Source organism: Bombus flavifrons, chromosome 3, assembly GCF_040668555.2.
Source record: "Bombus flavifrons isolate JBK064 chromosome 3, iyBomFlav1_principal, whole genome shotgun sequence".
Lineage (NCBI taxonomy): Eukaryota > Metazoa > Arthropoda > Insecta > Hymenoptera > Apidae > Bombus > Bombus flavifrons.
The window spans coordinates 18,293,569-18,308,290 of record NC_138444.1 but is presented as its reverse complement, the minus strand read 5'-3'; the positions used below and the strand labels follow the sequence as shown (position 1 = coordinate 18,308,290).

General features: G+C 29.2%; 3 protein-coding genes across 6 annotated transcripts; 2 read left to right on the top strand and 1 right to left on the bottom strand.

The window, feature by feature from the left end:
• Positions 1–74: 74 nt before the first annotated feature.
• LOC138177875 (organic cation transporter protein) lies at positions 75–7,488 on the bottom strand. 2 transcript variants are annotated; one of them, XM_069109146.1, is made up of 9 exons: positions 7,078–7,488; positions 5,038–5,197; positions 3,865–4,206; positions 3,199–3,446; positions 2,822–3,108; positions 2,113–2,479; positions 1,730–1,971; positions 1,398–1,570; positions 75–1,159 (listed from the first exon to the last, which is right to left on the bottom strand). In XM_069109146.1, exons 2-9 carry the CDS (start codon positions 5,170–5,172, stop codon positions 851–853), a joined length of 2,103 nt encoding a protein of 700 aa, XP_068965247.1. In that variant the 5' UTR covers positions 5,173–5,197; positions 7,078–7,488; the 3' UTR covers positions 75–850. The 2 variants fall into 2 exon arrangements, with proteins under 2 accessions (XP_068965247.1, XP_068965246.1); XM_069109145.1 differs by lacking the exon at positions 7,078–7,488 and having other exon boundaries at positions 5,038–5,820.
• Positions 7,489–9,168: 1,680 nt separating this feature from the next.
• LOC138177945 (uncharacterized) lies at positions 9,169–10,931 on the top strand. Its single transcript, XM_069109307.1, has 2 exons — positions 9,169–9,684; positions 10,101–10,931. The coding sequence occupies exons 1-2, from the start codon at positions 9,637–9,639 to the stop codon at positions 10,332–10,334; spliced, it is 282 nt and encodes a 93-aa protein (XP_068965408.1). The 5' UTR covers positions 9,169–9,636; the 3' UTR covers positions 10,335–10,931.
• A 465-nt stretch (positions 10,932–11,396) lies between these two features.
• LOC138190170 (SET and MYND domain-containing protein 4) lies at positions 11,397–14,715 on the top strand. 3 transcript variants are annotated; one of them, XM_069132763.1, is made up of 11 exons: positions 11,397–11,754; positions 11,897–12,128; positions 12,252–12,435; positions 12,508–12,832; positions 12,908–13,157; positions 13,230–13,558; positions 13,632–13,705; positions 13,777–13,889; positions 13,986–14,277; positions 14,333–14,495; positions 14,568–14,715. In XM_069132763.1, exons 1-11 carry the CDS (start codon positions 11,639–11,641, stop codon positions 14,698–14,700), a joined length of 2,211 nt encoding a protein of 736 aa, XP_068988864.1. In that variant the 5' UTR covers positions 11,397–11,638; the 3' UTR covers positions 14,701–14,715. The 3 variants fall into 3 exon arrangements, with proteins under 3 accessions (XP_068988864.1, XP_068988865.1, XP_068988862.1); XM_069132764.1 differs by having other exon boundaries at positions 12,249–12,435; positions 12,661–12,832; XM_069132761.1 differs by having other exon boundaries at positions 12,249–12,435.
• Positions 14,716–14,722: the final 7 nt, after the last annotated feature.

Genomic DNA, 14,722 nt, shown 5'->3' with positions numbered 1-14,722 from the left:
GACAAAATAATGAAAAGTATGTATATATCTGTATGTTTCAATAATTATTATGTAAAACTAATCTATCTTTACAATACTCAATTCTTATATTGAAGTTATTACAAGTAAATGCAAACTTTGGCACCTATTAGACATATAGATATATACAATTATTAATATAATATTGATATCTAATTAATAAAGAGAGAGAGAGAGAGAGAAAGTTTGATATTACTTCCATAAAATTTTTCAAAATTAGTTTCATAATTGTATATACAAATATATTTATTTAATATACGAATTGTAATATATCTAAAAGAGCTAATAAACTATTACGCTCCGTTATTTCAGCCTCTAAACTGCAAATATTCAGAAATTTATATCACTCACAATTCATTGTCTTAACTTTTAAGCATTATATAAATTTACTTTATGATAGGCAGTGACAACTGATTGTATTGTAATTTTTCTAAAATTCTAAATACTGAACTTAACATATAATAAATATTTGTCAATATAAACTATTAGAAAATTCTAATATATGTGAAGAATATAATACACAATGATACATGTTTATGAAAACACCTATAAATTTATAAAAAAATATTATATTATTTTTCATCCTTGCAATTTAAATTCATATATAAAATATTTTCTAATTATAAATTAAATCATTATTTTAAATCCTTAATTACACGTAATCCAACTCAATAAAAGATATCATTAACAATAAATCTTTGCGATAAATAATACAAAATAATCACATTTTGCAACGGAACGTCAATAATCATAATGATCGTCAAACTGTCGGTTATAATTCATCAATATAAAAATGTGGCATTAATTTCTTCTATATAAAACTTTAAAAATTTCATTCAGAATTTTTATTTTCCGAGAAATTCACTAATATACCATTTCCTGCATCCACCCAATCTTCAGAGAATAATTTTGCTCTAAGTATCTCCCTTTCTGAAGCATCTTCAGTAGTAGATGCATCTTCATTATTTAAATTCTCATTATTCTTCTTTTCTCTCCTTTTTACAGTCAACAATTCAGAATCTTCTATCGCGTCAGGTAAAACTTGACTTAAAGTTTCTGGTAAAATTAAAGCAACTACTCCAGATCCTAAGCAGAGCATTCCAATTATTATTAATGGAATGGTTATTGGAAAATGCTCTCCCTAAAAAGGAAAATTGTATTCATTGTTTTATACCATGTGAATTTATATTTTTTTAAATATAATTTTTTATTTAGCTTAACATTTTATTTAATTTTTGAAATAATTTATTTCACATACTCGTGTTGAATTAGAATATTTTAGAGAGGAAGTAGAAATTCGTATTGCATTGAATTTAATTTAATAGTAGTGATTTTATACGTTGCATTTTAATTTTAAAAACACAGTATGCAAATCTTACTGATAGTATGTGTGGCGTGCACAAACTGCCAATTTTTGCGAAAACAGTGCACAAGCCTAAGCAGGTTCCTCGCACAACAGTTGGAAATATCTCAATCGTATACAAATATGTTATGGAAACGGTGCTCATCACTGCTACTCTTCCGAGCAAGGACATAATGGTCTTCATGAGATCTACAAAGACGATATACGAAATTAGTAAGAATCTACAAAGTAGGTACTTATATCGAAAATTAATCAATTTTTTCAATGTACAATGCCTACGCTTTATATGTTACAGAAATTTTAATATACGTATTTTAATACGAAGTATTTCTCGTTACAATCACGTACTGGATGTAATGGTGGAATTTGAAAAGATAATTATAGCTGCAAAAAAGATGCAAATTGCACCAGTAATTGATTGATACGCTGACATCGGTAGTCGTCTGCCATATCTAGACAATATGAAGTAGAGAAACACGTAAGATGCAATTTCTAACGCTCCTCCTAGCGCAAAAGTGACGTGTCTATTGATCGCCCAAAGATTCGGCTCGAGCGTCATGAAGACATAACACGCTATAGAAGACGTGAACCTAAGACAGATAATATTAATTACAAATTTAAAAAACTGTAGTATTTATAAGAACAAATTCGCATAAATATTCACAGTCTAATTATATGAATTTATATTAAGAATATAATTTTAAAGTGGTCAAATTTTGAAAATTTTTTACCATTGATAAATGATCACAATGCCATATTTTTTTAACAGCGTGGATTTAAATAGTTCTAACAATTCTTCTTTCGTTTGCGCGTTACTAGATTTTTCTTTGACTTTGCTAAATTTCTTCTCGTCATCCTTATTTGACATTTCTTTTTTCACTGGGGTACGTAGCTCTACGATGTCGTAAGTATTTTTCATGGAAAGTCGTTGATTACCAGCAGACTGTGATATCGATTTCGACTTCCGATGGCTCTTCGACTTCGATGGGCCATTCCTCTTATTTGTTTCTCCATTCTCACATTGTGCAGAGTCCGGTTCCGATTCCGTTTTAGGGAGCTTACTTTCCAAGTATTCGGATATTTCTCTCAAACTCGTTTCTAAAAAGTGTATATACGTATTAATATAATGTACATTTTTAATAATAACGATTCATAATTCCTTCATCAAAACAATATTGGTTCCAATCTAACGAATATTTTCAATATAAATTTTTTATCATACTTGAAATTATAAAAGGAGACTTATATTAATACCATATTATATTATTGAATGGTAACATAAATTCACCCTGTTTTTATATTTATTATATAAATGGAGAAAATGGACTGAATATGTTACAACCCAATATATTACATTGTACTATCATACATTATACCTTGTATAACATAACATGCTAAGAAAACAATAGATAACATTTTTCAATAATTTTTGTCTTTTACTTTGAACTTTTTGTTGAGCCGCATCCGTGTTGCTATTTAGTAAATTCGCAGCTTCTTCTTTCATTTCGCTATCGGTTTTCGATTTCTTTAGGTCTGCACATGAAACACGTGACTTTCGTTCCGGTTTAACCGGCGTCGCGTTCTCGGAAATGTTTGTCTCCGTTTTAACATTTTCCCTTCGCGATCTAGTGCAACAGACATTGTATTTCGTGATGCGTTCCACTGCCATATCTGCTTCCGTGATTTTACCCTTTGCTAGTAGCCACCTTGGTGATTCTGGTATTATCCTGAAAGCAATACCTATTATAATTTCCCAAAGGATCTATTTCAATACTATAATCTTATTTTTCATTCTATTAAAAACAATAATAATCTACCAAATGTAGAGCACGGTTATAGCAGTGGGAACTGAGACAGCTAATTGTAAAATTCTCCAATCGGGTATAACGTAACTAAGTGCAGCTAAGAGCATCAAACCAATAGCCCACGCAATTTGCATAACTAATGCAACGAAAGTCCGTGCTTTCACAGGAAACAGTTCCAAAGAAAGGATGTACGTCGAATTTTGTAGACCCTGAACAAAAACTCCTTGTAGTCCTCGAAGAGCCAGAAACGTGGGATAATTCTGAAATGGACACTTTATTTAGCAAGAAAAAGGAAATTGTTCTCGTCAAGTTGGTATTCAACGACTGTTTCTTTATTTCTTTCTCGTTTTACTTTCCATATCGAACAAAAGATTTAATTAACACAATACATTTATTTGATTCATTATTCCACTTATATGCATTCAAATATATTTTTAATGTAAATTAAGAGCGAAATAACGTATCAGTTTCCTTTTTTTATTTGAATACAGTTAATTTTTATCTTCTATTATCATTTTCAATAAATTATAAAATTTGATAGAATATCTAAAAAAGAAATTTTGATAAAATCTCCACTTTAGTTCATTTTTGACATAAATTAAAAATTAAGTTAAAATTTACTTGTTCGTCTTCTTCATAATTTTGAATTATTTTGTTTAAATTGAAAAATCTCTATACCTGCACAACATATAGTGCAACAGCCATCGTGCCCTGAGTATAAAGACAAATCGCTTGAACCGGAAGTCTTCCTATTCGATCTGCTAAAAGTCCAGCGATACAAGCGCCCATTAAAACCCCGACGTAATAAACTGTCGGTCCAAGAAACGTCAAATACCGTTTCTCACAAACTAAGCTCCATTCTGTTACTACGCTATTTTCTCCGAATTCAGTTGCAAATTGATACTTGCTGAAGCACAAGTCTGTACTCGAAGATTCCTTAAGACCGGAAGTCTCGTTAACTGCAACAGTCACGTTGCCAAGCTCTTGGCAACCATATATTCGTTTCGTTCCATTTTTTGGCTGTAATATGCAAATGAATCGTTTTGTAAAATTTTAACTAAGTAGCTCATGCTAACTAAATAATTCAATATTTGTTCGACACTGTGTTAGACATTAAAACATTGAGAAATAAAAATTAGAGAAACTTCTGTTTAGTAATTTCGTTTACATAACACTACGAAAATAATGATTAATTACATAAATACATCTAATTTCATACACAGAACAGTAAAAAATAGTCAAATTTCTATTTACATAAATTAGTTTCTTACATAAACAATAATATGAAAACTAATAATAAGAGTAATTAATGATACACGTGTAATTTTATATCACTCTTTATTAATAATATGAAATTTATGTAAATTTATGAATTAATTTTGCGTTTTTGAGTAAGTTAATGAATAATTTGAAATTCAAAAGGAACCTCAAACTTCGCAGAAGGCAAGAGTTAGCGAATTGTTCGAATTAATAATTCATGACATTTCTCAAGATGTATGTACCTCATTCACCAGTTGAACACTTAATATCTTACTGTTTTATTTGAAATAATTTATATACGTGAGAGAATGATAGAGAGTAGTTATGCAGAAAAATTACTCAAAAGTTTGTAAACTAAAGCAGAACACATACGTAAATGATAGTAAATGTCAAATATTTCTGTGATTGTAAATAAATGAGTCATTTGAATTTAGGTCAAAAGAGTGTTAGAAAGAAAGAATTATAACAATCACTGTTTTAATACATATGTACTTGCCATATAATTGATCAAATTAATAAGCTATGAAACGTATATAAGATATAATTTATGGAAAAAGAAATACCAAGATAACTGAGACAAAAGAAACGTACCTGACAATAAAATTTAGGCGTATAATTGTGAAACACCGGGAGCGCGTGGCTCATTGCAACGATGACATAATTGACGCCAAGTAACAGCACGATGACTACTTGAAAGCATCCAACCTTTACTTCCTCCGCATTCATTTCTTCAAACAATCCTGTACCAATTCTGTATTTCACAGGATATAAATCACGAGAGATGATAATCACAGAACAAAAATGAATAATAATAGTGTCTTAATAAATTCACAATTTATCATACAATTCACAAATGAACAATGATGGTCCAACCAAGTGAAGAAATCAATACTGAAATTCCTATTACACGAAGAACGATCCACTTCTCCATTTGTAACGCGAAAATACGAAATGAAAAAGAGAGTAAAAAAGAGAAAGATATGTGTAAGAATGAGATTTTACAGAGTTACAAGAAGTTTGATAAACGCATGTCACTGTGAGAAGTGACAAAATGGAAATTCGTGGCAACAAGTGAAACTTGTCGCGGAGCCCGAACAAAGTGTCATCGGTGAGGGTAAAGCACGCACTAACAGAGACGGGGTCCTCTCTCTCGAAGGATAGCGAGGAACCGATTCCTAGCGCTGAATCAGAGAAGGACAGAAACCCGTGCTATTGTTTTACGCTTGGCGACACGTATCCCATTAACGCACGCACGTCACGAGAAAACGATCTTCTGTCAATAATAATCGATTTTTAAATTGACGTAATATGAATTTTGTATTTCTGGGAAACACGGTGACGTGGCCGCTACTTCCGGAGTCTGAATGGGATGCAAGAAGAATCATAAGAGTCTGTGAAGATAAGGAAATATGTTTCTTTTCGTATACGTATATATGATTGGCTGAAAATCGGAATGGTGTAAGTTAGGTCATTGATTTTTTATATAAAATATTTTTGTGCGTTTATTAGCATAAGAAATTCATCATGTTTGTATAAAACATAATACCTAAATATGTGGATGTACATTCGTAATTTGCATGAATTATCTTAATTCTACATACATATCCGTTTACTATAATAATCGTATTACTCGATTAAATATCATTCATATAATTTGTACTGTAATCTTCTATCATTTAATTCATATAATCATTCACAATCTTAACTTTATAATAAAGATCGTATTATTCGATTAAAAGTCGATTAAAATTGCAGTATTCGTAAAAAAAAAAGAATCGTATTATTCATACAAAAGAGATACAAAATTTTCAAGAGAATGTGTAAAACAGCATCAAGAAATGTAAAACACATAGTATTTACATGTCGTCCAGTTGACACGCGCAAATTCAAATGCATAAACTGAAATAATAGGCTGACTGGGTCTATGAACTCTTAACGCGCGTTTACTTCATTCTATGTTCACCTGTATAGGTTGCAACAGAAAGTCTCATTGATAGGTATTGATCGTTTCATTTTATTCTATCGTTTTTCCCAGCAAAAATCTTCCTTACGGTTGAATGCACGCAGCATTTCAATCACCGATTTACTATTTGCTTTTCTTACATAATTTATTATCCACTTTGTAGTCCCTGCCTTGATTAATTATGTCTTAATTTACTATTAATAAGATTTAAAACATTAACGTTAATAAAATTTAAAACAAAATTAACAAGTTAGAGGCAATAAGTTCTAAACTTCTTCCTTATGATTTTATAATTTTTCACTAAATAGGATAATCAGATGACTTGTAATTTGTAATACTCGTAAAACTACTAATATCAGTTTGATTGTGCAAAAAGACCTTGATCAAGCCCTTATTTAAATTCAAAATCAAACGAAACGTCAAAATTCGATTTCAGAAAATTCCAAATAAAGGAAAATTAAAATTCCAAGCAAAAAGATACGTTCTTAGGTTATGTTTCCATGCAAATACATTTAACAACGTACCCTGACAATAAAATATAAAACCCTAGGAAGATCTTAAAAGACCAGCAATCTCCGACTTGATCAGAACGAAATTAGTATCGTGTCATAAATAAATGCGCAAACAGTTGAGAAGGCATAAAAACCTATCCGGTGTCGTCTTCTTACCATGCCATACTTAGGACACGGTTATCTTGATGGAGGGGTACCAATCATCATAGTCCATGCGACGGTGTTTCCTTCGTTTCTGGAACTGTTTCTGTATGCGAAGAACATCACGTCCGGTCCCGAGCGCATCCTGCCTTTCATTACAAGTTCCCCGTGTTCGCCCAATCGCCGATTCCAAAGGAAACCCCAGCTGAATCCTCCTGCTGGCTGTCCTTCGTCTTTCACCGCAAATCGAACCTTGTCATTAGCATCGTCGTCGAGGTGATCGTACCTCGGCCATTGTCACAGCCGCTACTTCTGAACGACTTTCATTTCCATTCAATCGTTTTAAACCAATCGATTCTCCACTATGTTGGTGATCATCTATTTCTGTCTATTGATACATGCTTGATGATTCCAGAGGATGCATTAACTTGAGATGGAAGAAGTACTGAATAGATAAAAGTGAAAGTAGGAAAGTTTTATATTTTTTATATTCACGCTGCTGATTCATCTTTCACCATTGAATTATTATTATTGTATAGAGATATTTTATAAGTCATAAGTTACAAGTTACTAGTGCTAATAAACCATTATTATTATTATTTCCATTATTTTACAAATTTTAAATATCGATAAATTTATCGATATTTGACGTATAAACCCGTAGTAAAAATTTTCAAAAAATAATCTGTTAACATTCATTAACTCTATTCTTTGTCCGACAAACCTACTTGGTAGACAGGTAAGACTCATTATGACGACAAATGATTGAAGAACAATTTAACGATCGCAAACGATTGAATGGTAATGAAACCACCATTCTAAGCACAATCAATAATGGTATAGTGACGACAGTGAACCATAAAATTGACCACGCTTACAGATATCGATCGAATGAAAATAAAAAGTTATAAATAATTTTATGGTCTGTCACGTATATTTACATTTTAGTTCATACATCATTTTTTCATACATAATTTTTTATGATATATTATAAATCTATACTGATCATATGAAAATTACAAGAAAAAACAATTTTACAATTTATTACGTTATCAATTAATTCTATATTAACAAAATTGTCTTTATATTTGGTTTCAGAGGTAAGCGTGTATTTTTTCATCCTTTTCAAAATTTTCAAGATATTGCTCATCATAATGTGACAATATCGAAGATTTCGTTAAGACCTAGATGCCTTCGAAAAGAAGATCTTTGGACCGACTCGATCTTTGAAAGTCTCCTGTTTCATCATAAACATGTACTTATCATGCTTTTCTCTTGTGATTTCTATACATAAATATATATTAATATGTATATATATATATATGTATGTACATAAATATGCATGGAATATTTAATAGTTCACTATTAAAAATTAAAACATCTTTTACGTTAGACAACAGTAATAGAAAAGCAACAATTCGTGTCAGCAATAGTACCCATACTTCAGGCCAAATTCTTGAATCGTTTTTAATATGTAATATCCTCACGTTCAGTTCAATTCTTGGCATCAAACGAAGCATAAAATACACATTTTAGTTTATAGGTCTTACAATGTGTAAATAGTGAGTCTGTGTTCATTTCAACCAAAAACCGTTTTTCATTAATGTATGACGTTTTGGTATTCTTCGTTAATTTCGTTAATTAATTTCCTTATTCTTATTAGTTATATTACATTCAATATAACAATTCGTTTTTTAGATGGTAATTTAACAAGAGTTACTAAGAAAATTATTACAAATATTTTTTTCCCTATATTAATGTCAAATATCAATGAAATTTGAAATTTATAAAACGACTATCGTTTCCTGACAGCTACATATACACTAGCCTTTAGAACAATATGTAAAATGCATACTTTGACAGCCTAAGAGAATGCTCATACAATAGCTCCAAGAAGTATTTGCACACCACCATATTTGTTACAGTATTTACATACTATTAATTAGATCGAAATATATTAAATGTCGTATCATGTACTTTAGAACCTGATAAAAAGGTCATTCACGCACCTTGCTACCTGCCATTTAGTGATTTCACTATCCTAGTTATTAGTTTTTATGAAAGTGCAAATACTTTTTGTTCCCACTGTACATATTCATAAATACTTACATATGTATATCTTTTCTTTCACGCGCTCAATTCGAATAGATCCTCTAACAGCCGTAGCCGTGACTATACACACAGTGGGCCAGTGGCCGAGCACGTATCGCGTAACCTGAAGAGATGGCCTGGATGCCTTTTTTCGTCATGTACCGTTAGCGTAGAATAACTTCTGCGATCATGCCACTTATTTTACTTTGTCCCCATCGTTCACCTGTTCGATTGTATGTTACGACCTGTGCTCTATTAGTATCAAGGTTTAACGAGAATAGGAACCGAACGAGTTTCTCCCGCGGAAACGTTGTTCAGTCCAGTTCTCGTTGCTCACTCTGCGTGGTCAGTTGAAACGATCCCATCGATACTTACAAACGAATCGGCGGGAAACGAAACATAAAATACAAAGAAAACAAATCAACGATCGTTAAGGCATTCACTAATATTCGCAGGAAGTGATTAACACATCGGAAGTGCAAGATGAGAGTTACGCACGCCTTAGCTGTAATCCTCATTGTTTGTATCAGCGTAAGTAATGCGTGAATATACTTAATCTTCATATTCGATAAATTAATTGTGACATCAGAATGTACGTTCCCGCTATTTGTTAGTCATCGATCACGGGAAAACATGATCGGACATTTTTATTTGGTTAAAGATTTATTTAATCACTTTAAAATTATTAAATGTGTAAACAAAAAATATAAATCCCAGAAGTAATCAAAATTATAATTTTGTATAATCATAAGAATTTATTTCTTGTTCTATACATTTGTAATTCCAATTAAATGTTTATTAGTAGCATCTAATAAAAATTCAAATATCTTACATTAGTGTACAATTTTACGTAAAAAGTATAGATATTTTTTCAAGAAATTATAATTTAATATAATGATTCTTTCCTTTATGAGTTCGTAATAATTTATCTCTGTAATGCTTGACAGATTCAATGCGTTGAGAACAAAGTAAAGAAGACAACACAATTGTCTCTACAAAGCAAAGAAACGAACGTAGTGAACTTCATGAGATTACTCGTGATGAGACTTGTGTTTGGAGTTGCATCGGCGATGGGTCTCGGTGAAAATTTGTCCGGTGTGCTCGGAGGGATTTTCGTACCTCCTGGAGCAGATGATTACAGTGACTATGCCGATGATGATTTCATATCAGATTTGTTTTAATAATAGTGCACGTTAAAGAGCAATTCGAACATACAATTGCAAACATCAATCGGATCGAATTATGATCTTGCATTTGATTCTGTTTCGTCCTAAAATTGATGCACAAAGTCTCAACCAAAGTGTATGTATATACTTACGTTTTTATACCGTTATCCGTCATATTTTCCGTATACAACACTTGAAATGTGCAATAACCGAAGATGCATCATTAGCGGTCTCTACTATCACCTTCTGTTTTATTATTGGTAATGAAAATACTTCTGATTCGAACAACTTAATATTTTTATGTACAGAAATAAATATATATTGTTTATTCTTATCTTCAAATAATTACACTTGACTATCTTTAAAACATTTAGTTAATGTGAATTAGAAATTTTGGTTAATTTATTCTAAATTTTAAATTAATTCAACATTTCTCTTAATATTTTTACTAACTGAATCTATGACTAAATCTATTGTATTACACTTCTTATGACAAACAGCAATTATTTTATTATTATTTGTAAATAATATTATATTATTTATATTTATTATTTATTTATCAGCATAATTATGAAAAAATGAAACCTTGCGTCAAAAGGCGTCTTATATTAAATATGTAATTTAAACTGCTCTTTGTACATATTAAGGTTTTAGTAAAAAGACAAATCGCTACTTTTATTTGTTTTCTAATATTACAAAATTATGTACCTAATAATTGTTTAATTTAAAAATAATTTGAAAATTATGTTCTTAAATAATTATGTAGATGAACATTTGTGTTTCTTGCAAGACTTAAAAACAAAATAGATTATCAAAAACAAAATATATATATACATTTTATAAATTATTTATTTATTGAAAGGTATAATCATTTTATTACCTTAAATATATGTACATATATTTTTGTACTAAAGTATTTTTCGTAATATAAGTTTATACATAAGTTGGCAAAGTAATTACGTATATGTATCATAATAATTTTGAAATTTTTATTCATAATAAATCACCATATAATATTCGATAAATATATGATATGTATATGCATATACATTCTGTCAAAATTGATACAAATGACAATACTCGCGATTACAATGTTGTCCTTATATACATTGCAGTTAATATAAAGAATAGAAATTTATATGTATATAACGTAAAAATATGTTGTTTTTTCAATGTATAAATTATAGATGAATGATATAATGTATTGTTTAATATAACATAGATAATAAAAGTGTATGAAGTATATTAGCATTTTAAAAATTTGTGAAAAATAAAATAACCTAAAATTCTGATTTAATATCTTGTCCGATGTATTTAAAATGGAGTGGCAAAAAGTATTAGAAATTCTTACACATCAATTAAAACCTGTTTTAAAGAAAAAGGTAAAACGTGAAGATGAACTTATGTCAATTTTATGGAATGATCAAAATATGAAGTAAGTAACAAAATTTATCATAAAGAATAATTAATATTTTTTATAAATCTATATTACTTGTTATTATTTTTTATTTATTATTATTGTTTAATTTATATTATTACATTTTACTATCTAAAATTTTATTTTATTTGATGTTTAGGAAACTTGTGTATTTATGGTTGGAAGATCATTATGACAGGAAAGAATGTAAATCTGTTTCCAAAGCACAAATTTTCAAGAAAATGGGTAATAAAGAATTTCAGGAAAAAAACTATATTAAAAGCATAGAATTATACACAAAATGTGCATTGTATGCTCCTGTAAATAGTTGTGAATTGGCAGTTGCAATCGCAAATAGATCTGCTTCATTATTTTATTTAAATAGATATCATGTGAGTAAAAAGTAAATAATACTTTAAAAATATGTATCAATATATAATATATTTTAATATTATGTTACAATTTTGTTTTTATGTGCATTTTATACATGATTAATACAATTTGATGATAAGAAGGATTGCATAAAAGATATTGAACTAGCAACTAAGTTAAATTATCCTAAACAGTTGCAGTATAAATTGTATTTACGCGCAGCACAGTGTTATTTAAAATTAGGCAAACAGCAATTAGCTAAAGAAACACTTTCCAAGATACAGAAAATGATTCATGATTCTGATTATATTGCACCTTCTATGAAAGGTAAATAGTAAATGACTATGATTACTAATTTATGATAATTTCTTTATAATCAAATATTTTATTAACTTCTAGGTAGTATTGAAAAAAAGATAAATAATATAACATTTGCTGAGTCATTTCAACAAAATATTGTACAAAATTTTGTACAAGATATTGATGATTTGTTAAAATTAAAATCCCACATTATGTTTGAAGAAAATACTAATTTCCCTAATGCATCTGTAGCTATAGATAGAATATACAACCAGGAATTAGGAAGACACGTAATAGCAAATAAATCTATTAAGAAAGGTGATATTCTTTTTCTGGAAAAACCTGTAAGTTTTGTGTTACTAAGTCATGACACATATAATCTTTGTCCCCATTGTAATTGCCAAAACACAGACATTCCTGTTCCGTAAGTAGTACGTTCACTTTGATATTAAATATTTTCTCCACAGTACAAAAGATTTATGGTATTATATTACTTCAGGTGTACAACATGTTTAAATACCTTTTATTGCAATGAATACTGTTCAACTAAAGCATGGTCTTTGTATCATTGCTGGGAATGTCCAGGAAATCAAATGGAACTTTGGAAAGAAATTGGAATAGGGCATTTAGCCTTAAAAGTTTTATTAACTTGTTCAACTATGACAGATGAAATCAAATTTAATGAAATACAAAATTTAGTTACTAATTTCGATAAATTATCTATGGATGACTTAACAGTATATGGAATTGTATGTATATTTCAAGACGAAAAATACATTAAAGAAAAAATGTTTTGTGTAATTATCTAATAACTTCTACAGACAGCTGTTATGCTCACCATATATTTATTGAAGTATACGAACTTCTTTCAATCAAGTAATCTCGAAGACTGTTTAAAGAAAAAATTCCCGAATAATTCATTGAACACTTCATTTAATATTTTAACAACCAATAACAAGCAACTTTATGTAAGTTCTTTACTTTTACGATATATTCTTCAACTTATTGCTAATGGACATGCAATTACAAAATCAAATACACTATTAAGTAAAAATGACTCTTCCATGAAACAACAAGATATTATAGCTACAGGAATTTATCCTTCTGCAAGTATGATGAACCATTCGTGTGATCCCAATATAATTAACATGTAATCCTGAAATTTATTTAATATGATTAATATGATATTTATATACTTCAACATTTGTCTTATTAAATTTTAGCTTTGTGGGTCAATACCTTATTGTCAGAGCTTCGAGAGACATTGGTCAAAGTGAAGAAATTTTCAACTGCTATGGTACATTATTTAAGACTGTATCTTGTTTTAATTGTGCAAGGAACTTACTAATATAATAAAATTGTCATTAGGGCCACATTATAGACATATGACAACAGAAGATAGACAAAAGATTTTAAAAAGTCAATACTGTTTTACTTGTAAGTGCAAAGCATGCACTCTACCAAAATTACAATATTTTATAGTGAGTACGAAAACTATTTTCGATTTTTGAATCCAGTTTTGTTATAATGTATATATTGTGTCACATTATAATTGTATAATAGGATTATAATTACAGGAAAGATTTAATGCTGTGAAATGCCTGAAATGTAATGGTCCAGTATGTAATATAAAAGATTCTATATATTGTTTGGATTGTGGTGACAAATCTCAAATTTATTCCCCAAATAAAATAATACAAGCTGAAGAAATTTTTGAAGCAGCCCAAGTTTCTGTTGATTTAGGAAAAACGAAAGAAGCACTAAATAAATTAAAAAAATGTTTACATATTAGAAGAACAGTGTTATATGAATATAATGAAGATATTACAGATACATTAATTCTTATGGGAGAAATATATAAAACAATGGGTTTGTATACTCAAGGATAATATAGTAGTACAATAATGATAAAATTAATTTTTAGGACAATGGATAGATAGTATAACATGTTTTGAAAACACACTTGCAACAGTGAGAGAAAAATTCGGTTCCTCTAGTATAGAACTTCTTAACCAGTTAAATGATCTTACAGATATATGTCTTATATATCTAGAAAAGAAACTAAATACTAATACAAACACATATAAGTAAATACTTTTGCAGTTCTTTATAAATTATAAGTATTTCAAAGTTATAATATTTGTGGCTTTTTGTTACAGAAAGATACTAAAGAAAACTCAAAATTATTTAAATCAATTAGAAGAAATTACCAATTTTAATTACGGATCGTGGAATAAAGTTTATGAAGACATAAAACAAAAGCAAAAGAAAATCGACTATTATAATATGTAAAATTTAAATGAATAAATAAACA